Genomic DNA, 25,256 nt, shown 5'->3' with positions numbered 1-25,256 from the left:
TATGCCTGCAACAGTTTAGTAACGATTAGGAAAAGCCAATATACCAGCTAGAAGACTTCCATATACCACATATGGAAAATAAATGCTCTAGGTTTTTAGAATTGGTACAGTCTAGAGTGAGGATATATGTTCTACCTATGTACATAGGGACCACAATATGGGGTTAATGCTTCATGTGGGGAACAAATCTAAACTTTATTTCAAGATTACTATATGCCATAACACTCTATTCAAAGAGGAATTCTATCTCTGGTCTTGATTTTATTAAAACTATGAAAATAACATAAATACTATACTCTCAACTAGAAACTAAGTAATTCAAAAGTTAAAGTTTTGTGACAAGATAACCTAATTAGACAGGTTCTTCTGGAAAAAAGAATTATGTGTTCTGAAATAGAACAGATTTTTAACTGGTTAATATGAAGAAAACAAAGTTGGAAGCTCCCCATACTATCTTCATCATTTCGGTCTATATAAATAAGTATTCTACCTATTGATGGACCTTATGGTAGCACAGGAAACAAACTAAGAGATAATGCAGCAGCAATAAAAAAAAACTCATTTTGTTTCAATAATTACCTAGATATAGTTTAATGTGGGTTTTATGAATAAACAAAGGTACATACTTTTAAAAATCACAAATAAGGATGATGGGAACTGTAGACATATTTCAGACTATGATTATTGCTGCACTGAATCCCCTTAATTAGCTGCAAAGATTAAAAGCCTTTTTATTTTGTCATAGAACACCTTACTCTTCAAATCACATCTGATCTTGTAATACTGAAATTTAAGGTCTCTAATGTCAAACTTTACAATCGACAACTATAAAATCATCACTACCCATTTCATAGAAAAAAGATTGCAAACCTTCTCTATTTTTCATATCAGCCAGCATTGTCTTCAAAAACTTTTAGCTCTTATTTCATACCTTTACAAAATCTAAATAGTCGGCATTGGTTCTTTCTCCACCAAGTCTAACAGGAACTAGAATAATAACAGCTTTGTCATCTGTATTATCAGAGGCCATGGAAGTGCACTGTTTATCAATTACATCAGAACTGTAAACTGAGAAAAACACAATTAATATGTATTAAATTTTATAAAAATGATTTTCAGAAACATTTGTACCCTAATTTCCCCCCCACAATGGCCAGTCATATGATCTCTGACATCACTAACAAGGTCTCAATGAGTTAAAAAATACCTACCTCATTTATGCATTCAATAGATATTTATCAAATAACTACTATATGGCACTGGGTCCTCAGCAGTGAGCAAAATGGAGAAAAACCCCTCCCTCATAAGGCATACCATCTAACACATAGGGAAGTAGACAATAAATAAGTAAAATATAAGATATGTCAGATGATGACAGGTGCTTTCAAGAAAAACAAGGGAGAAAAAGATGGATAAGAAATGTAGAGAAGGGATGCAATTTAAAATAAGGTGGTAGGGAAGTCAAGACTTAAAAGAAAGAAAGAAACCAAGAAATGCAGATACCTGGGGGGAAGAGATTCCACATAGAAAGATCAGCAAGTGCAAATGTCTTCAAGCAGAAGCATTGCCAGCTTGTTCCAGGAACAAGAGAGCAGTGCCTCTGCAGGGAAGTGAGCAAGGGGTACAATAGTAGAAAATGAGGTTAGGAGATAAAGTTACAGATGGGGAGAGAACGAAGACAGATTGTGGGAAATCTTAAAAGCCATTAATAAAGACTTCAGTCTTTACTTTGAGTGAGATGGGAAGCCGCTGAAGAGATTTTTAGGAAAGGAATGTCCTGCTCTGATTTATACTTTACCAGTCTGGTTCCTGTGTTAACAGACTGCAGAGGGCAATGGCTGAAGCATAGAGAAGTTAGAAAGCCACAGCAGGAACCCAGCAAGAGATGATGGCGGCTTGAACAAAGGCAGTAATTGTCAAGATATGGAACGGTCATGGGATGATCATGTGGAGGTGGTGAAAACTGATCAGTTGAAAATGAAGAACTCCCTAATACATTAAACATAAGATGTGAGAGGAAAAAAGGAGTCATAGATGATTTGAGTGGTTTTCATATAAGCAAACAGAGTAGGCGGGCTGCCATTTACAAAGACATAGAAGACTGTATGAAGGGAAAATATAGAAAGGAGGAGTGGGAATTCAGTTTCAGACATACTAAGTTTGAGATATCTATTAGACATGCAAGCAGGGAGGATGAGTAGGCAGGTAAGGACATAAAAGCCTGCATTTGGGGACAGGTCTGGGATGGAGCTATAAATTTGGGAATTGACAGGACCCAGACGGTACTGTAAAGCTATGAGACTGGGTAAATCCAAATCTGTATACACAGAAAAAAAAGTTGAGATCTAAAGACATAGCACAACACACCAAGTACTTTAGAGATAGGGGGATAAGGAAGAATCCGCACAGGAGCCCGTGAAGGAGCAGACACAATGGTAAAAGGAAAACCTGAAGAGTAGTGTTCTGGAAACTAAGTAAATAAAACATTACAAGGAGTGGGGGAGAAGTCAACAGTGTCAAATGCTGCTGACAGATTGTGAGGTAAAGACTGAGAAGTGACAACTGGATTTAGTGAGATTAAATTATTGACAAGAGTAGTTTTGGTAGAGTGATGGGTATGAGAGCCTAAGTGGATAGTTCAAGAGAAAATGGGTGGATTTGGTGGAAGCAAATACAGACAAAACTTTATTTTGTTTTGTTCAACAAAAAAAATAGTTTTATTCAAAACTTACTTTACACCCATACTCCCTGTCAGCAAACTCTTTTACTCTTCCACAGTTAGCTGATTAACAAATTCTGCCACTGCTGTCCCAGTTCTTCCCTAAATTCCAAATTTAGATTATGAGCTATCATAGTCTCCTGTTCACCCGCTTCCCTATCCTCCACAGTCAGTCTAAACTGAAGCCACAAAAATGGAAAAACAGTTCTTTCCATGTTTCAATTCTGTCATTTTATTTTTGCTAAACTACTCAGTAAAGCCTTCTAATTATAAACCTTTAAATTCTCTCACTTTTCTGAGGCAGTGCACACATGACCATCCCTATCTTCCACTTTCCACTAGTAAAAGTATTTCCACTAGCATATACAAGTTTTTCCTTATCAAATGCTTCTTACCCTTCAGTCTAATTCAACACACATTGATTGATGGCCAACTATTCATTGAAGTTTTCTATGCCAGAGAAATATAAAAGTAAATAAGATCCTTACTTCATAGTGTCTGGCTCAATTGTTTTGGTATTTTTCCTTCACTTTCAACATATGTAAGGGCTATGAAATAATCCAATTCCATAACACAGGCTCACTACAGCAGTGATTGCCAACCAAATGGTTCTGGTACCTTTCCCCTACCCCTGCTACCTTAATAATCATTGATCTACAAGGAGATACAGATAAGCACAAAGTGATATTAAAAGTGAATTACAAGCACAATATTTAATAGAGGTGTTTCCAAAATGTTACAGAACACAGAATAATAAACTAATTCTACCTGATGGGAGTTGGTAAAGGCTTCACCAAAGGTGTACCTTCGAGCATGTTCATAAAGAATGAGTAAGAGTTAACAAAAGACATTTTAATAATAAGGGGCATTCTAAGCAGAGGCAATAATATCAGCAAAGACACGGAAAAAAAATAATGATAGTATGCCCAAGGAATGGCTTGCAGGTTGATGGTACTTTGGTGTATCAGCATGGAAGATAGTGTTGAGAGGTGATGCTGGAAATGTAGGTCAAGACAAATGGTAAAGAACTTCATGTGCTTTACATGCTACAATAACTTGAGACTAAATAGACAGTCATTGGTTTTAAATTAAGGGACACAACCAATTTCTTTTGATCAGATGAATGAGAAAAAGAAAAGAAAGATAGGGAAATCAAGTTAAAGTCCAAGTTAGAGATAAGGGTCTGATCTAAATCAATGAGAGTGAAGAAGAGAGAACAGATTTCAGATGCATTTTTTTAAGTATAATTTGTTAAGCTTTGGTTGACTAACTAGATATAAGCAACGAAAAAAGAGTCAAGAATAAGTACGCACGCATGTGGACATGATACTATTAGTGAAGAGAAAATAGAAAGCAAGAAAGGAGTGGTGTAGAGGGGAATGACAGGGTTAATCTTAAACACGCTGAATTTGAAGTGTTTGTAGAACATCCAGATGGAAATATTTGAAGGAGAGCAGAAAATACGAGTTACCTCATATTAACACAAGTAGCACTAGAAATGCAGTTTTAGAAGTCCTAGTATACAGAGCACAGTCCTAACTACTTAAAGGCATGGAAAAATATGCAATTACAAAGGAAGAGAATACAGAATGAGAGGAAGAGAAAATGAATAGAAAGTGGAGCTTTTAAAAACACTAATGAAGATGGGGGTGTGGAGGGGAATTATTAATAGACTCTGGCTTCACCTAGTTCCTAACCTCACAATCTATCAAAATGCACTACAGTAATATAAACTCTCCCTTTAGAATTTTAAACATCAGTGTTCAAAATTTTAAGATCTACTTCAAATTACACAAACCACTTAGATATTGAGTAGCTTTGTGTTCTTTAATTAACTAACAATATGTAACGCATAAGACCAAGGCTGATTGATATCAATAAAAGCACAAAAGGCAAATTCATAAATTATTTAATGACTAATTGTTTAAGCACATCCTCTGGCTTAATTAGAACTCTTAACACAGTACATTTTACTTGCAAGATTTCCTACCTGAAAAGCAAATACAGTACCTGCAAAATTCACACACTCATCTGAAAACTTAAAACTTTCATGTTCATATGGCTATAATCATGGCTTATCAGTCTTTCTTAAAAATCCAATTAACCTTAACAAAAGGCCGAACAAAATGCACGTGTATTTGGTAACGATTATATCCACACTATAAACACTAGTCAGTTACCAGGGTAATCACAAGCATTTTGTAAATACCCTTATATTTAAATAAACATAATTGAAGTATATTTAACTTTCCCCAAACATATTTTATCCTCTTAACAGCATTTCGGTAAAAAATAAACAACATGAGGTGTTTTATTTTGAAGGCACTTTTATTTTATTAGGAAATTAAGGTCTCTATTTTATCCCCAATAGAGTTTCAAAATTACTATAGATACTGGTCATTAAACAGAATACCCATAACAATAAAACAAAGCAACATTCTGGACAATAGCTGCATCATGATCAGATGATTTACTGAAGGACTAGTGAGAAACAAATCAAACAGAGAATTTTCCTTCCTTGAAACACATCCCCAATGAGATGAGACTTGGCAGACATGCACCCCAAGTATATACCTATGTTAAATTTTCCCACCTATCTTTTTTAAGTAGTCATTTTAAACATTGAAATTTTCCTTATGAATTTATTTCAATATTGCAACTAATAATTCATAGTATATATTCAATCAAGAAATATTTAATCAGTGCCTATACAGGGTGCAATGTAGGAACAAAAATGTGTAAAACATGGTCCCTACTTTCGTCATTTACAGTATAATTGGGATAAGCTAAATACTTATGAAAAATCTAATTATAAATGGTATTGGGAAAACTGGACAGCCACATGCAAAAGAATAAAATTGGACCACTATCTTATACCATACACAATAATTAAATCAAAATCGATCATCAAAGATTTGAACACAAGACCTGAAACCACAAACTCCTAGAAGAAAACAGGTAGACAGCTCCTTGACATTGGTCTTGGTGATAATTTTTTTAATTTGACACCACAAGGCAACAAAAGCAAAAATAAACAAATGAGAATACATCAAACTAAAAAGCTTCTGTCCAGCAAAGGAAACCATCAACAAAATGGAAAGGTAACTTACCAAATAGAAGAAAATATTTGCAATCATAAACCTGATAAGGGGTTAATATCCAAAATATACAAAGAACTCACATAATTCAACATCAAAAAAATAAATAATCCAATTTAAAAAATGGGCAGAAGATCTGAAGAGACATTTTTCCAAAGAAGCCATACAAATGGCTAACAGGTACATGAAAAGGTGCTCAACATCACTAATCATCAGAGAAATGCAAATCAAACCACAAGATATCATCTCACACCTGTTAGAATGGTTATTATCAAAAAGACAAGAAACAACAAAAGTTGTTGAAGATGTGGAGCAAAGGGAACCCTTGTGCACTGTTGCTGAGAATGTAAGTTGGTGCAGCCACTATGGAAAACAGTACAGTGGTTCCTCAAAAAATTAAAAATAGAACTACAATGTGATCCAGCAATTCAACTTCTGGGTATTTATCTGAAGAAAACGAAACCACTATCTCAAAAAGATAAATGCACCCCTTTAATCACTGCAGCATTATTTACAATAGCCAAAATATGGAAACAACCTAAGTGTCCATCAATGGATAATGGATAAAGAAAATGTGGTACGTATATACAGTGGAATATTATTTAGCCATAAAAAAGAATGAAATCTTGCCATTTGTGACAACATGCATAGACCTTGAGGGTGTTATGCTAAGTGAAATAAGTCAGACAGAGAAAGACACATACTGTATGATCTCACTTATACGTGGACTCTAAAAAGCAAAACAAAATGAATAAACAAAACACCAAGCTCACAGATACACAGAACAGACTGATGGCTGGCAGAAGTGGGATGGGGGGACACAATGGGTGAAGGGCGCTAAAAGGTACAACTGCCAGCTATAAGATAAATAAGTCATAAGGATATAATGTACAGCATGGGGATGGGCACTATAGTTAATAATACTGTATTGTATATTTGAAAGTTCTCATCACAAGAAAAAAAATTTTCTAACTATGTATGGTGACGGATGCTAACTAGACTAATTATGGTGATCATTCACAATATATACAAATATTGAATCACTATGTTATACATCTGAAACTAATATAATGTTATATATCAATTATACCTAAATTTTTAAAAAGGTTTGACCAAATAAATGGATAAAAAGTAGAATTATATAATACATTCCTCACCTGTACAATCTTGCGCAACATAAATAGTTATTCCTTGTAAATCTGGGTGTCTTGCTTCTTCAACTGCTTTTCTAAGAAAATAACAAGCATTATCCTTTAAAATCCTAACTAACATTTCCAGTTAATAACCAAAGATTAAATTTAAGGGAAAAGAAAGCCATCATTTTCTTGACTTTCCTATTTACCCTATAGCATCTGCTTTCAAAACTATCATCTGAATGGTATCAAAAATCAAGTCAATTTTTTCAAAGTAGAATATTACATAAAATTACTCAAAAAACATTAAAACATAAGTTTAAAAAACATATTTTAAAATTCTTGGGTACAAAGGTGTGAACCCCACCCTGCCCCCCAAAAAAGAATTTCTCTCAAACTCACCTGGCTATATTAAATGTTTTCTACCCAGTGGTATTACAATATGCTTCAAGGTTTGCTTCATATTAACTGACATTACTGACTAGCAAAGTATGATTGTCCTCTGGTACATTTATGAAAGATTTTTTCTTTTCTTTAAACAATAGCATGACCTTTTTCCTTCATTCAAAAACCTATATGACCTGAACAAATGAATTTTCTACTTTCAAGTCTTAGAATTCTATAAGTAAAACTGCAAATTGAAAAATATTTCCAAGTGAGTACAATATTCTCAATGGTGCACATGAAGAGAGAAAAAAAATCACAATAATATATGTAAAAGGAAATTACACAAATTGTGGAAAAATACTTTTATTTAACTGTATCTTTGTAATTTTTTAACTTAACATGCCTTATTATGCATGTTTGTATGTGTTAATATAAAAGAGGGATGGGAAAACCATGGCCCATAGTCCAAGCATGACCTGTGGCCTGTTTCTGTACAGCCTGCAAGCTAAGAATGGTTTTTACAGTTTTCAACGACTGTAAAACGAAAAAAGAAAAAAAAGAGCAAAATAAGCAATAGAGCCCTTATATAGCCTGCAAAGCCTAAACTATTTACCATTAGGCCTTTTACAGAAAAAGTGTTCTGATCCCTGGGGTACAGAACATAACATCTTGAAGAGTAGAAACCATGCTTTTATGATTATGTTTTTATACATGTCATACCAAGCTGGACTTGACGTTATTAACAATCCATTTAATAATATTAGGCAACTACTTTTTCAACTATAAGCATCTGACCTATAAAATATAAAAGCCTGTTAATAAGCAAAAAAAACCTTTGTACTAATTTGGATTTTGTATATTATTCTAAATTGACTAAATTTACTATAACATGCTGTACTTGGATGACAATATTAATGATTCAGTTAATAATAATAGTGGGACACAATAAATAAGACAATTTTTTTAAAAACTTAAGTAGCATCCAAATAATTGGCACATAAAAAGCTGAGGTATAGTGAAATTTGACTTTCGACTTTTTTCTAACTACTCTGAATGTCACAGACACTTTATTTTACTATGATATAATTATAATATTAATAGTCCCATACATTTACAATTCACAAGAATTTGATGTGTGCAAAGAAATGCTGAAAACATCAATTTTAGCTCTTGACATTTCATTACACTATCAGTACATTACAGCCCACAGGTTACACTATTAAAAAAAAAAACTATAATGTTATGCATGTTCCAAGGTTGAAAGAGTTGTTAGTTTTTAGAACATTTCAATAAGGTAGTCTAATGAAAACCTGGTTAGAAGGAGACCTTGGGTATCTATACCTATGAGCAAAAGAAGAAAAATTTGTCAGTAGATAAATTAAATGTAACTAGAGTCACAACATGTCTTGTTTTTTCCCTAACAGTAAATGAAAGCTACTTTATGAATATTCTCATACAGTTAGACTTTAAAAGTTCCAATAATACATATGCACTGCAAAAATCACTATCTCTGAGCCTGAGGACCTCTGTCACAAGATGAAAGATTTTAAAACAATTTTACCTTAAAATGTGAGCAACCACAGCTGGTCCATACCAATCTCCAGCTTTTTTCCCAGACTTCTTTCCATATTCTATTAGTTGATGTAAACCAAAGAGAGCCAAGCGGGAATCACCAAACCAAGAGATGATTTTCCTGTGATAAATTTCATTTTGCATTTCACGATCATCAGAATATCTCCTGATTGTTTCCTTCAGAGAAATTGTTGGGGTTTTGAGTTCTCTTTCCACTGAAAGCGATGCTTCGAATGATGCAGTAAATTTTTTTACAGTGTTGGAAGTCCATGATTCAGAGTCTGAATTTTCAATGTTCAAAGCATCAGGCCAGGTCCAAGCTATAGCAGTTCCAAAGCAAGGTGTTCAGATCTTTTAAATAGTTAGACTTTAACAATTCTACTAAAATAAGTATGTAGCATTTAAAGTCATATGGGTTACTAAACTAAAATAGCAAAGTCAGTAATAGGCAAATTTATAGTGACAGAAAGTAGATTAATGGCTGCCTACAGGGAAGGAGGGGTATTGGGAATGACTGCTAATGGGTATGAGGTTTCTTTGGGGGAAGATGAAAATGTCCTAAAATTAGATTATGGGGATAATTGTAGAACTCTGTAAATATACTGAAAACCACTGAATTGTTGTTCACTTTAAATGAATGAAATTATGGTATGTTGATTATATCTAAATAAAGCTGTGTAAAAAAACAAATAAAGGTACAAGCAGAGGAAACATGCCAATATACCAATGATGTTTACTTTTGAGTTGAAATATTATTCTCCGGACTTTCCTGTAGTTTCTAAAGTTTTTTAAATGGGGATATATTACATATAATCAGGAAAAAATTACCGAAATGAAAGAGAAAAAATAGTAAACTTAGGTACAAATGGACAATTCTGGAATATGTTTTTCTTTCTTTTCTTTTTTTTGACAGTGCTAAGGTGGCATAAAGACTTTTGTATTCCATTACCAGTACTGCTCACCAGACATCCAGTCTTGACTACCCAAAGGCACAATAAACATATTCACTAACAATGATAGTATTTATGAGAGTTTAACTTCAGAAAGTGGATTTTGTTTTGGTTATATGTTAAAATAGAAGTTTGACCATGGAAGTTTAATATTTCTTTGCAAGGTGTTTTTTTTCTCATACAGTCCTTTCAAAATAACTTTATTATTTAGGGAATAACATCAATTCTCTAGTAAATGAAGTTAATAAATGAAGTCATTAGAGATCAAAGATTCCCCCCCAAATCAATTATATCACTACCTCACTGTTTTCAATAACACAACAGTCCCCAAACATTCATGTAATTTCAAGCTAACAAAATGAGTCACAGATTCAGAGACCTAGTCAGGAGTGTGAAAAGTATTCCAATTCTTATCCATGACTGCATGAGACTATAAATAAATCATCCCAGAAAAAGCTGAAAAATTCCTTTTCCTTGCAATATCCACACTGCTCTTGAATAAACATTCTCTCCAAATGATCTCATCAATAATCCCTACAGGGCTTCCCTGGTGGCACAGTGGTTAAGAATCCACCTGCCAATGCAGGGGACACGGGTTCGTGCCCCAGTCGGGGAAGATCCCACATGCCGCGGAGCAACTAGGCCCGTGAGCCACAACTACTGAGCCTGCGCGTCTGGAGCCTGTGCTCCGCAACGGGAGAGGCCGCGACAGTGAGAGGCCCGTGCACCGCGATGAAGAGTGGCCCCCGCTTGCCGCAGCTAGAGAAAGCCCTCGCACAGAAACGAAAACCCAACACAGCCAAAAATAAATAAATAAATAAATAAATAAATTTTTTAAAAAATAATAATAATCTCTACAGAAAGGTTATTAAATATTTGCCATGCACTGCAGAAAATTGTCTGACACTTAAAAAAATAAAACAACACTTACTAATAACCAGATATGATAGCCTATAATGGTAAACTAAAATCCTCCAACAAATGTACACATTATATAAAAATGAACTAATAGAAATGGTAAGAAAGGTGGCACATTGGAAAAAATATATGTAAGTTAGTATCAATGACATTTCTGAGAGTCTAAAAGTCTAAGCATGATGACCTTATTAAGAAAATGCCCTAATCAATTTAACTGATTATAATCACATTTATAAAGATAAAAATAATTTTAAAGCATAAAACTGTAAAATTTCTTAAGATTTAAATAATGTAAAAACATTAACTGCTCGAGCAACAGTCAGCTCTACCCACCACCAGAGCCTCCCATCAAGCCTCTTAGATAGCCTCAACCACCAGAGGGCAGACAGCAGAAGCAAGAAAAACTACAATCCTGCAGCCTGTGGACCAAAAACCACAGTTACAGAAAGATACACAAGATGAAAAGGCAGAGGGCTATGTACCAGATGAAGGAACAAGAAAAAACCCCAGAAAAACAACTAAATGAAGTGGAGATAGGCAACCTTCCAGAAAAAGAATTCAGAATAATGATAGTGAAGATGATCCAGGACCTCGGAATAAGAATGGAGGCAAAGATTGAGAAGATGCAAGAAATGATTAACAAAGACCTAGAAGAATTAAAGAATAAACAAACAGAGATGACCAATACAATAACTGAAATGAAAACTACATTAGAAGGAATCAATAGCAGAATAACTGAGGCAGAAGAATGGATAAGTGACCTGGAAGACAGAATGGTGGAATTCACTGCTGCAGAACAGACTAAAGAGAAAAGAATGAAAAGAAATGAAGACAGCCTAAGAGACCTCTGGGACAACATTAAACGCAACAACATTCGCATTATAGGGGTCCCAGAAGGTGAAGAGAGAGAGAAAGGACCAGAGAAAATATTTGAAGAGATTATAGTCGAAAACTTCCCTAACATGGGAAAGGAAATAGCCACCCAAGTCCAGGAAGCGCAGAGAGTCCCATACAGGATAAACCCAAGGAGAAACACACCGAGACACATAGTAATCAAAGTGGTAAAAATTAAAGACAAAGAAAAATTATTGAAAGCAGCAAGGGAAAAACGACAAATAACATACAAGGGAACTCCCATAAGGTTAACAGCTGATTTCTCAGCAGAAACTCTGCAAGCCAGAAGGGAGTGGCATGATATACTTAAAGTGATGAAAGGGAAGAACCTACAACCAAGATTACTCTACCCGGCAAGGATCTCATTTAGATTTGATGGAGAAATCAAAAGCTTTACAGACAAGCAAAAGCTAAGAGAATTCAGCACCACCAAACCAGCTCTACAACAAATGCTAAAGGAACTTCTCTAAGTGGGAAACACAAGAGAAGAAAAGGACCTACAAAAACAAACCCAAAACAATTAAAAAAATGGTCATAGGAACATACATATCGATAATTACCTTAAACGTGAATGGATTAAATGCCCCAACCAAAAGACATAGACTGGCTGAATGGATACAAAAACAAGACCCATATATATGCTGTCTACAAGAGACCCACTTCAGACCTAGGGACACATACAGACTGAAAGTGAGGGGATGGAAAAAGATATTCCATGCAAATGGAAATCAAAAGAAAGCTGGAGTAGCTATACTCATATCAGATAAAATAGACTTTAAAATAAAGAATGTTACAAGAGACAAGGAAGGACACTACATAATGATCAAGGGATCAATCCAAGAAGAAGATATAACAATTATAAATATATATGCACCCAACATAGGAGCACCTCAATACATAAGGCAACTGCTAACAGCTATAAAAGAGGAAATTGACAGTAACACAATCATAGTGGGGGACTTTAACACCTCACTTACACCAATGGACAGATCATCCAAAATGAAAATAAATAAGGAAACAGAAGCTTTAAATGACACAATAGACCAGATAGATTTAATTGATATATATAGGATATTCCATCCAAAAACAGCAGATTACACGTTCTTCTCAAGTGCGCAGGGAACATTCTCCAGGATAGATCACATCTTGGGTCACAAATCAAGCCTCAGTAAATTTAAGAAAATTGAAATCATATCAAGCATCTTTTCTGACCACAACGCTATGAGATTAGAAATGAATTACAGGGAAAAAACCGTAAAAAAGACAAACACATGGAGGCTAAACAATACGTTACTAAATAACCAAGAGATCACTGAAGAAATCAAAGAGGAAATCAAAAAATACCTAGAGACAAATGACAATGAAAACACGACGACCCAAAACCTATGAGATGCAGCGAAAGCAGTTCTAAGAGGGAACTTTATAGCTATACAAGCCTACCTCAAGAAACAAGAAAAATCTCAAGTAAACAATCTAACCTTACACCTAAAGAAACTAGAGAAAGAAGAACAAACAAAACCCAAAGTTAGCAGAAGGAAAGAAATCATAAAGATCAGAGCAGAAATAAATGAAATAGAAACAAAGAAAACAATAGCAAAGATCAATAAAACTAAAAGTTGGTTCTTTGAGAAGATAAACAAAATTGATAAGCCATTAGCCAGACTCATCAAGAAAAAGAGGGAGAGGACTCAAATCAATAAAATCAGAAATGAAAAAGGAGAAATTACAACAGACACCACAGAAATACAAAGCATCCTAAGAGACTACTACAAGCAACTTTATGCCAATAAAATGGACAACCTAGAAGAAATGGACAAATTTTTAGAAAGGTATAACCTTCCAAGACTGAACCAGGAAGAAACAGAAAATATGAACAGACCAATCACAAGTAATGAAATTGAAACTGTGATTAAAAATCTTCCAACAAACAAAAGTCCAGGACCAGATGGCTTCACAGGTGAATTCTATCAAACATTTAGAGAAGAGCTAACACCTATCCTTCTCAAACTCTTCCAAAAAATTGCAGAGGAAGGAACACTCCCAAACTCATTCTATGAGGCCACCATCACCCTGATACCAAAACCAGACAAAGACACTACAAAAAAAGAAAATTACAGACCAATATCACTGATGAATATAGATGCAAAAATCCTCAACAAAATACTAGCAAACAGAATCCAACAGCACATTAAAAGGATCATACACCACGATCAAGTGGGATTTATCCCAGGGATGCAAGGATTCTTCAATATACACAAATCAATCAATGTGATACACCATATTAACAAATTGAAGAATAAAAACCATATGATCATCTCAATAGATGCAGAAAAAGCTTTTGACAAAATTCAACACCCATTTATGATAAAAACTCTCCAGAAAGTGGGCGTAGAGGGAACCTACTTCAACACAATAAAGGCCATATATGACAAACCCACAGCAAACATCATTCTCAATGGTGAAAAACTGAAAGCATTTCCTCTAAGATCAGGAACGAGACAAGGATGTCCACTCTCACCACTATTAATCAACAAAGTTTTGGAAGTTTTAGCCACAGCAATCAGAGAAGAAAAAGAAATAAAAGGAATACAAATTGGAAAAGAAGAAGTAAAACTGTCACTGTTTGCGGATGACATGATACTATACATAGAGAATCCTAAAACTGCCACCAGAAAACTGCTAGAGCTAATTAATGAATAAGGTAAAGTTGCAGGATACAAAATGAATGCACAGAAATCTCTTGCATTCCTATACACTAATGATGAAAAATCTGAAAGAGAAATTATGGAAACACTCCCATTTACCATTGCAACAAAAAGAATAAAATACCTAGGAATAAACCTACCTAGGGAGACAAAAGACCTGTATGCAGAAAACTATAAGACACTGATGAAAGAAATTAAAGATGATACCAACAGATGGAGAGATATACCATGTTCTTGGATTGGAAGAATCAACATTGTGAAAATGAGTATACTACCCAAAGCAATCTACAGATTCAATGCAATCCCTATCAAATTACCAATGGCATTTTTTACGGAGCTAGAACAAATCATCTTAAAATTTGTATGGAGACACAAAAGACCCCGAATAGCCAAAGCAATCTTGAGGCAAAAAAATGGAGCTGGAGGAATCAGACTCCCTGACTTCAGACTATACTACAAAGCTACAGTAATCAAGACAATATGGTACTGGCACAAAAACAGAAACATAGATCAATGGAACAAGATAGAAAGCCCAGAGATTAACCCACGCACCTATGGTCAACTAATCTATGACAAAGGAGGCAAAGATATACAATGGAGAAAAGACAGTCTCTTCAATAAGTGGTGATGGGAAAACTGGACAGCTACATGTAAAAGAATGAAATTAGAATACTCCCTAACACCATACACAAAAATAAACTCAAAATGGATTAGAGACCTAAATATAAGACTGGACACTATCAAACTCTTAGAGGAAAACATAGGAAGAACACTCTTTGACATAAATCATAGCAAGATCTTTTTTGATCCACCTCCTAGAGTAATGGAAATAAAAACAAAAATAAACAAATGGGACCTAATGAAACTTCAAAGCTTTTGCACAGCAAAGGAAACCATAAACAAGACGAAAAGACAACCCTCAGAATGGGAGAAAATATTTGCACACGAATCAACGGACAAAGGATTAATCTCCAAAATATATAAACAGCTCATTCAGCTCAATATTAAAGAAACAAACACCCCAATCCAAAAATGGGCAGAAGACCTAAAAAGACATTTCTCCAAAGAAGACATACAGACGGCCACGAAGTACATGAAAAGATGCTCAACATCACTAATTATTAGAGAAATGCAAATCAAAACTACAATGAGGTATCACCTCACTCCTGTTAGAATGGGCATCATCAGAAAATCTACAAACAACAAATGTTGGAGAGGGTGTGGAGAAAAGGGAACCCTCTTGCACTGTTGGTGGGAATGTAAACTGATACAGCCACTATGGAGAACAATATGGAGGTTCCTTAAAAAACTAAAAATAGAATTACCATATGACCCAGCAATCCCACTACTGGGCATATACCCAGAGAAAACCGTAATTCAAAAAGACACATGCACCCGAATGTTCATTGCAGCACTATTTACAATAGCCAGGTCATGGAAGCAACCTAAATGCCCATCAACAGACGAATGGATAAAGAAGATGTGGTACATATATACAATGGAATATTACTCAGCCATAAAAAGGAACGAAATTGAGTCATTTGTTGAGACGTGGATGGATCTAGAGACTGTCATACAGAGTGAAGTAAGTCAGAAAGAGAAAAACAAATATCGTATATTAATGCATGTATGTGGAACCTAGAAAAATGGTACAGATGAGCCGGTTTGCAGGGCAGAAGTTGAGACACAGATGTAGAGAATGGACATATGGACACCAAGGGGGGAAAACTGCGGTGGGGTGGGGATGGTGGTGTGCTGAATTGCACGATTGGGATTGACATGTATACACTGATGTGTATAAAATTGATGCCTAATAAGAACCTGCAGTATAAAAAAACAAACAAACAAAACAACTAATACTAAACTTTCATTGGGTTATTTGTATGGAAATATGTTAATATAAATGTTTCAGACATTACATGAAATTTCTAAAAATCTTATATTTGTATTTGTATGGAAATATGTTAATATAAATGTTTCAGACATTCAAAAAAAAAAAAAACATTAACTGCTCAATAATTTTCTGCTCAAAGTCACTGCTGTTGACCTGCCCAGAATTTACTGAACTGGAGATAATCCAGAGTTCAATCAAAAAGAACTAAATGATAACAGCAACAAAAAATCCAAAGACTACTAAAATTTGAACTTAATTAACTCATAGTGGTAGTCATGAATAATACTTATGTTTAACCTGTATGTTTGAAAGGTGAATGGCCCAGTCCAACAAAGATGTTACATGCTAGATTAGTTACAACTTTAGAAGACATATGGGACTCAGGAAATTAACATCAGGGAATTTTATTCAGTTTGCAAGCTAGAGTTCAAATTTAAAAAACAGTAACAATAACAAAACCCCCCAAAACCAGAGATTTGATTTACCTCTACCAAGGAAGTGTAGTACGAGTCCTTGAGCCAACAGCATCTGGCCAGTTCTTAGTGTACAGCCCCAACCACAGTCTGTTGTCAAAGCTGAGCCTTCTATTGGAGGAAACTCTTCCCTGTAGGTAAGCCATATTCTTGAAATGAAGTCTTTACGAAATTCTTCTACACTTCCCGCAATCACATGATCTTCTACTGTACATCCTGAGCTTACAGGTAACAGTTCATTTTCATCTACAAAATAAAAATATAAACTATACTCTAAATAAATGCAAAGAAATGTCAATAATGGTACTATAATCCCATTACTCTCCATATAGAGCACAGCACAATCTTTCTAATTCTTTTTTTTCAATTTAAATGAAGATAAGTCTCATATTCCTCCTATTCAGGCTGTTATGAAAATCAAATGAGAATGAATGCTGAAATGTTCTGTACACTCTGGTGCTAACTAATATAAGGTATTATCAGTACTACTGTTATTAATAATAATATCCTATATTCCGAATATAATCAACTCTCTTATGAGGACATAATATAAAAATATATTTTCTTATTGCCTCATTTGGCTCAGGATATAGATATTAGTGCTCTCTAAAATGAGATTTGCAAATAAAATATCATGATTTATCAATATGTAAAAATGTATGTAATCACATAACTAGTTCTTAAAATCAAATAAAATGTGCACATTGTATTTATTGTCATGAATATTTATACTCAAATTATAAAATCAAAACTAACAAGCTAAACAGTAAGAATATAAGATTCTTAAATATATTTGTATCCTTTCATGTTGAAGTATATATATTTTTAACTTGTTGTGACCCATATATATCATTTTTAAAGGCTTTTCCAAATTGATTATCTCTTATGCAATTTCTATGTGAAAACTATGGTCACTATTTGCCCAATAATTTACAAAACACTAGTGCTCAAAATGAACTAACATTTCTTGATTCTTCCAGACAGAAAGTCTTAGTCATCTTTTCAACCTCAGAATGAAGCACAGTGCCTAGCACAAATAGATCCTAATAAATGTTGGCTGGTTTGGGTGGGTGGATGCATAGGTAGATAAATCCGCCCGTAACTCTCAATTCCAAGGAGTTTAATTTCCAATGCCCTTCTAAAGGATGTTAAAACAGTGTTATCATGCTTTTATTCCTCATCTTTCCTGCACCTATCCCTTTTCAAGCTCATTCTGAAAAAAATTACAATCACCCAAACTTCATAATATTCAGCTTAATGGAGCTAAGTTGTAGCATATAGTGTCAGTGGTAATGAAAAGAATACATGCCGGGGAGACCTTCAAGATGGCAGAGGAGTAAGACGTGGAGATCATCTTCCTCCCCACAAATACATCAAAAATACATCTACATGTGGAACAACTCCTACAGAACACCTACTGAACGCTGGCAGAAGACCTCAGATTTCCCAAAAGGCAAGAAAATCCCCACGTACCTGGGAAGGGCAAAAGAAGAAAGAAAACACAGAGACAAAAGAATAGGGACAGGACCTGCCCCTCTGGGAGGGAGCTGTGAAGGAGGAAAAGTCTCCACACACTAGGAAGCCCCTTCACTGGCGGAGACGGGGGGGTTACGATGGGGGAAGCTTCAGAGCCACGGAGGAGAGTGCAGCAACAGGGGTGCAGAGGGCAAAGTGGAGAGATTCCCTCACAGAGGATCACTGCCGACCAGCACTCACCAGCCCGAGAGGCTTGTCTGCTCACCCGCCAGAGCGGGTGGGGGCTGGGAGCTGAGGCTCGGGCTCGGAGCACAGACCCCAGGGAGAGGACTGGGGTTGGCTGCGAGAAGACAGCCAGAAGGAGGCCAGTGCGCCACAGCTAGCCGGGAGGGAGTCCAGGAAATACTTTGGACCTGCTGAAGAGACAAGAGACCATTGTTTCGGGGTGCATGAGGAGACAGGACTCCTTCCCCATGTGCCCACAGCAGGCAGAGTACCACCTAAGCAAGCTCCAGAGACGGGCACAAGCTGCGGCTATCAGCTTGGACCCCAGAGACGGGCACGGAATGCTACGCTGCCACCGCTGCCACCAAAAATCCTGTGTGCAAGCACAGGTTACTACCCGCACCCCCCCGGGAGCCTGTGCAGCCGACCACTGCCTGGGTCCCAAGATCTAAGGACAACCTCCCCGGGAGAACACACGGTGCGCCTCAGGCTGTTGCAATGTCATGCCAGCCTATGCCGCCGCAGGCTTGCCCCGCATTCCAATTATGACTCTTGTACCCTCTTTCTCCCTGGCCTGAGTGAGCAAGAGACCCCTAATCAGTCGCTGCTTCAACTCCCTCCTGTCTGGGCAGGGAACAGATGCCTGAGGGTGACCTACACGCAGAGGCGGGGCCAAACCACAGCTGAACCCCAGGAGCTGTGCGAACAAAGAAGAGAAAGGGAAATTTCTCTGTGCAGCCTCAGGAGCAGCAGATTAAATCCCCACAATCAAGCTGATGAACCCTGCATCTGTGAAATACCTGAATAGACAACAAATGTTCCCAAAATTGAGGCAGTGGACTTTGGGAGCAACTGTAGACTTGGGGTTTGCTTTCTGCATCTGATTTGTTTCTGGTTTTTATGTTTCTCTCAGTTTAGTTTTTAGCACTTGTTATCACTGGTGAATTTGTTTATTGGTTTGGTTGCTCTCTTCTTTTTTTAATTTCTTTTTTATTTATTTTTCCCCCTTGTTTCTCTTTTTGTGACTGTGTATGCATATGTTTCTTTGTGTGGTTTTGTCTGTTTAGGTTTGCTTTTACCATTTGTCCTAGGGTTCTGACTGTTCTTTTTTTAATTATTATTTCTTTTTATGAGTGTGTGTGTGTACGTTACTTTGTGTGATTTTGTCAGTTTTGCTTTTACCATTTGGTTTGGGATTCTAACTGGTTTTTTTCTTTTCCCCTTTTTTTTCTTCCTTTTCTTTCAAGCCATGGGGCTGGCAGGGTCTTGGTGCTCCAGCCAGATGTCAGGCCTGAGCCTCCAAGGTGGGAGAGCCAAGTCCAGGACATTGGACCACCAGAGACCTCCCAGCCCCACGTAATATCAATTGGTGAGAGCTCTCCCAGAGATCGCCGCCTCAATGCTAAGACCCAGATCCACCCAATGGCCAGCAAGCTCCAGTGCTGGACTCCCCATGCCAAACAACTAGCAAGACAAAAAAACAACCACACGCATTAGCATAAGGGCTGCCTAAACTCATACTAAGTTCACAGACATGCCAAAACACACCACCAGACACAGCCCTGCCCACCAGAAGATCCAGGCCCACCTACCAGAACACAGGCACCAGTCCCCTCCACCAGGAAGCATACACAACACACTGAACCAACCTCACCCATTGGGGGCAGACACCAAAAACAACAGGAACAAAGAACCCACAGCCTGTGAAGAGGAGACCCCAAACACAGTAAGTTAAACAAAATGAGAAGACAGAAATACACAGCAGATGAAGGAGCAAGGTAAAAACCCACCAGACCAAACAAATGAAGAGGAAACAGGCAGTCTAACTGAAAAAGAATTCAGAATAATGATAGTAAAGATGATCCAAAACCTTGGAAATAGAATGGAGAAAATATAAGAAACGTTTAACAAGGACCTAGAAGACCTAAAGAGCAAGCAAACAGTGATGAACAACACAGTAAATGAAATTAAAAATTCTCTAGAAGGAATCAATAGCAGAATAACTGAGGCAGAAGAACAGATAAGTGACCTGGAAGATAAAATAATGGAAATAACTGCCACAGAGCAGAATAAAGAAAAACAAATGAAAAGAATTGAGGACAGTCTCAGAGACCCCTGGGACAACAATCAACACACCAACATTCGAATTATAGAGCTCGCAGAAGACGAAGAGAAAAAGAGAGGGTCTGAGAAAATATTTGAAGAGATTACAGTTGAAAGCTTCCCTAACATGGGAATGGAAATAGCCACCCAAGTCCAGGAAGCGCAGAGAGTCCCACACAGGATAAATACAAGGAAAAACACAGCAAGACATATATTAATCAAACTATCAAAAACTAAATACAAAGAAAAACTATTAAAAGCAGCTGGGGAAAGCAACAAATAACATACAAGGGAATCCACATAAGGTTAACAGCTGATCTTTCACCAGAAACTCTGCAAGCAGAAGGGAGTGGCAGGACATATTTAAAGTGATGAAAGGGAAAAACCTACAACCAAGATTACCCCACAAGGATCTCATTCAGATTTGATGGAGAAATTACAACCTTTACAGACAAGCAAAGGCTAAGAGAATTCAGCACCACCAAACCAGCTTGACAACAAACGGTAAAGGAACTTCTCTAGGCAGGAAACACAAGAGAAGGAAAAGACTTACAAAAACAACCTGAAAACAATTAAGAAAATGGTAACAGGAACATACATATTGATAAATGTAAATGTAAATGTACCTTAAATGTAAATGGACTAAATGCTCCAACCAAAAGGCACAGACTGGCTGAATGGATACAAAAACAAGACCCATATATATGCTGTCTACAAGAGACCCACTTCAGACCTAGGGACACATGCAGACAGAAAGTAAGGAGATGTAAAAAGATATTCCATGCAAATGGAAATCAAAAGAAAGCTGGAGTAGCAATTCACATATCAGACAAAACAGACTTTAAAATAAAGACTATTAAAAGAGACAAAGAAGGACACTATATAATGATCAAGGGATCGATCCAAGAGGAAGGTATAACAATTGTAAATATTTATGCACCCAACATAGGAGCACCTCAATACATAAGGCAACTGCTAACAGCCATAAAAGAGGAAATGGACAGTAACACAATCATAGTAGGGGACTTTAACACCCCACTTTCACCAATGGACAGATCATCCAAAATGAAAATAAATATGGAAACACAAGCTTCAAATGATACATTAAACAAGATGGACTTAATTGATATGTATAGAACAGTCCATCCAAAAACAACAGAATACACTTTCTTCTCAAGTGCTCATGGAACATTCTCCAGGATAGATCATATCTTGGGTCACAAATCAAGCCTTGGTAAATTTAAGAAAATTGAAATCGTATCAAGTATCTTTTCCAACCACAACGCTATGAGACTAGATATCAATTACAGAAAAAAAATCTGTAAAATATACAAATACATGGAGGCTACACAATACACTACTTAATAACGAAGTGATCACTGAAGAAATCAAAGGGGAAATCAAAAAATACCTAGAAACAAATGACAATGAAAACACGACGACCCAAAACCTATGGGATGCAGCAAAGGCAGTTGTAAGAGCGAAGTTTATAGCAATACAATCTTACCTTAAGAAACAAGAAACATCTCAAATAAACAACCTAACCTTACACCTAAAGCAGTTAGAGAAAGAAGAACAAAAAAAACCAAAGTTAGCAGAAGGAAAGGAATCATAAAGATCAGATCAGAAATAAATGAAAAAGAAATGAAGGAAACAATAGCAAAGACCAATAAAACTAAAAGCTGGTTCTTTGAGAAGATAAACAAAATTGATAAACCATCAGCCAGACTCATCAAGAAAAAAAGGGAGAAGACCCAAATCAATTGAATTAGAAATGAAAAAGGAGAAGTAACAATTGACACTGCAGAAACACAAAGGATCATGATAGATTACTACAAGCAACTACATGCCAATAAAATGGACAAGCTGGAAGAAATGGACAAATTCTTAGAAAAGCACAACCTTCCCAGACTGAACCAGGAAGAAATAGAAAGTATAAACAGACCAACCACAAGCACTGAAATTGAAACTGTGATTAAAAATGTTCCAACAAACAAAAGCCCAGGACCAGATGGCTTCACAGGTGAAATCTATCAAACACTTATAGAAGAGCTAACACCTATCCCTCTCAAACTCTTCCAAAATATAGCAGAGGGAGGAACACTCCAAACTCATTCTACTATGCCACCATCACCCTGATACCAAAACCAGACAAAGATGTCACAAAAAAAGAAAACTACAGGCCAATATCACTGATGAACATAGATGCAAAAATCTTCAACAAAATTCTAGCAAACAGAATCCAACAGCACATTAAAAGGATCATACACCATGATCAAGTGGGGTTTATCCCAGGAATGCAAGGATTCTTCAATATACGCAAGCCAATCAATGTGATACACCATATTAACAAATTGAAGGATAAAAACCATATGATCATCTCAATAGATACAGAAAAAGCTTCTGACAAAATTCAACACCCATTTAAGATAAAAACTCTCCAGAAAGTGGGCATAGAGGGAACCTACCTCAACATAATAAAGGCCATATGTGACAAGCCCACAGCCAACATTCTCAGTGGTGAAAAACTGAAAGCATTTCCTCTTAGATCAGGAAGAAGACAAGGTTGCCCATTCTCACTACTATTATTCAACATAGTTTTGGAAGTCTTAGCCATGGCAATCAGAGAAGAAAAAGAAATAAATGGAATCCAAATCGGAAAAGAAGAAGTAAAGCTGTCATTGTTTGCAGATGACATGATACTATACATAGAGAATCCTAAAGATGCTACCAGAAAACTACTAGAGCTAATCAATGAATTTGGTAAAGTTGTAGGATACAAAATTAATGCACAGAAATCGCTTGCATTCCTATACAGTAATGATGAAAAATCTGAAACAGAAATTAAGGAAACACTCCCATTTACCATTGCAGCAAAAAGAATAAAATACCTGGGAATAAACCTAAGAAGACAAAAGACCTATATGCAGAAAACTATAAGACACTGATGAAAGAAATTAAAGATGATACAAACAGATGGAGAGATATACCTTGTTCTTGGATTGGAAGAATCAACATTGTGAAAAAGGCTATACTACCCAAAGCAATCTACAGATTCAATGCAATCCCTATCAAACTGCCAATGGCATTTTTCACAGAACTAGAACAAAAAATTTTACAATTTGTATGGAAACACAAAGACCCCGAATAGCCAAAGCAATCTTGAGAAAGAAAACGGAGCTGGAGGAATCAGGCTCCCGGACTTCAGACAATACTACTAAGCTACAGTAATCAAGTTAATATGGTACTGGCACAAAAACAGATATATACATCAATAGAACAGGATAGAAAGCCCAGAGATAAACACACGCACATATGGTCACCTTATCTTTGATAAAGGAGGCAAGAGTATACAATGGAGAAAAGACAGCCTCTTCAATAAGTGGTGCTGGGAAAACTGGACATCTACATGTAAAAGAATGAAATTAGAACACTCCCTAACACCATACACAAAAATAAACTCAAAATGGATTAAAGACCTAAATGTAAGGCCAGACAGTATCAAACTCTTAGAAGAAAACATAGGCAGAACACTCTATGACATAAATCACAGTAAGATCCTTTTTGATCCACCTCCTAGAGAAACGGAAATAAGAACAAAAATAAACAAATGGGACCTAATGAAACTTAAAAGCTTTTGCACAGCAAAGGAAACCATAAACAAGACCAAAAGACAACCCTCAGAATGGGAGAAAATATTTACAAACGAAGCAACAGACAAAGGATTAATATCCAAAATTTACAAGCAGTTCATGCAGCTCAATATCAAAAAAACAAACAACCCAATCCAAAAATGGGCAGAAGACCTAAATAGACATTTCTCCAAAGAAGATATACAGATTGCCAACAAACACATGAAAGGATGTTCAACATCACTAATCATTAGAGAAATGCAAATCAAAATGACTATGTGGTATCACTTCACACCGGTCAGAATGGCCATCATCAAAAAAATCTACAAACAATAAATGCTGGAGAGGGTGTGGAGAAAAGGGAACCCTCCTACACTGTTGGTGGGAATGTAAATTGATACAGCCACTATGGAGAACAGTATGGAGGTTCCTTAAAAAACTAAGAATAGAACTTCCTTATGACCCAGCAATCCCACTACTGGGAATATACCCTGAGAAAACCATAACTCAAAAAGAGTCATGTACCACAATGTTCATTGCAGCTCTATTTACGATAGCCAGGACATGGAAGCAACCTAAGTGTCCATCAACAGATGAATGGATAAAGAAGATGTGGCACATATATACAATGGAATATTACTCAGCCATAAAGAGAAAAGAAATTGAGTTATTTATAGTGAGGTCGATGGACCTAGAGTCTGTCATACAGAGTGAAGTAAGTCAGAAAGAGAAAAACAAATACCATATGCTAACACATATATATGGAATCTAAAAAAAAAAAAAAAAGGTTATGAAGAACCTGGGGCAGACAGGAGTAAAGACGCAGATGTAGAGAATGGACTTGAGGACACAGGGAGGGGGATGGACTTATATATACTACCAAATGTAAAACAGATATCTAGTGGGAAGCAACCACATAGCACAAGGAGATCAGCTTGGTGCTCTGTGACCACCTAGAGGGGTGGGATAGGGAAGGTGGGAGGCAGACGCAAGAGGGAGGAGATATGGGGATATATGTATATGTATAGCTGATTCACTTTGCTATATAGCAGAAACTAACACAACAATGTAAAGCAA

At 36.3% G+C, this 25,256-nt stretch overlaps 1 protein-coding gene across 1 annotated transcript in view; it reads right to left on the bottom strand.

The window, feature by feature from the left end:
- Positions 1-25,256, bottom strand: part of ATG4C (autophagy related 4C cysteine peptidase) — a 94,103-nt gene that overhangs the window by 22,327 nt on the left and 46,520 nt on the right. The window contains exons 4-7 of the mRNA XM_036825550.1: positions 16,756-16,989; positions 8,899-9,229; positions 6,975-7,045; positions 932-1,068 (exon numbers count right to left, since the gene is read on the bottom strand). Of these exons, the coding sequence (XP_036681445.1) occupies positions 932-1,068; positions 6,975-7,045; positions 8,899-9,229; positions 16,756-16,989 (773 nt within the window). The remainder of the gene's footprint in view (positions 1-931; positions 1,069-6,974; positions 7,046-8,898; positions 9,230-16,755; positions 16,990-25,256) is intronic.

This window comes from Balaenoptera musculus, chromosome 1 (assembly GCF_009873245.2).
Source record: "Balaenoptera musculus isolate JJ_BM4_2016_0621 chromosome 1, mBalMus1.pri.v3, whole genome shotgun sequence".
Taxonomy (NCBI): Eukaryota; Metazoa; Chordata; class Mammalia; order Artiodactyla; family Balaenopteridae; genus Balaenoptera; species Balaenoptera musculus.
Note: the sequence above shows the minus strand (reverse complement) of the source record. Positions and strands in the feature narration are given on the sequence as shown.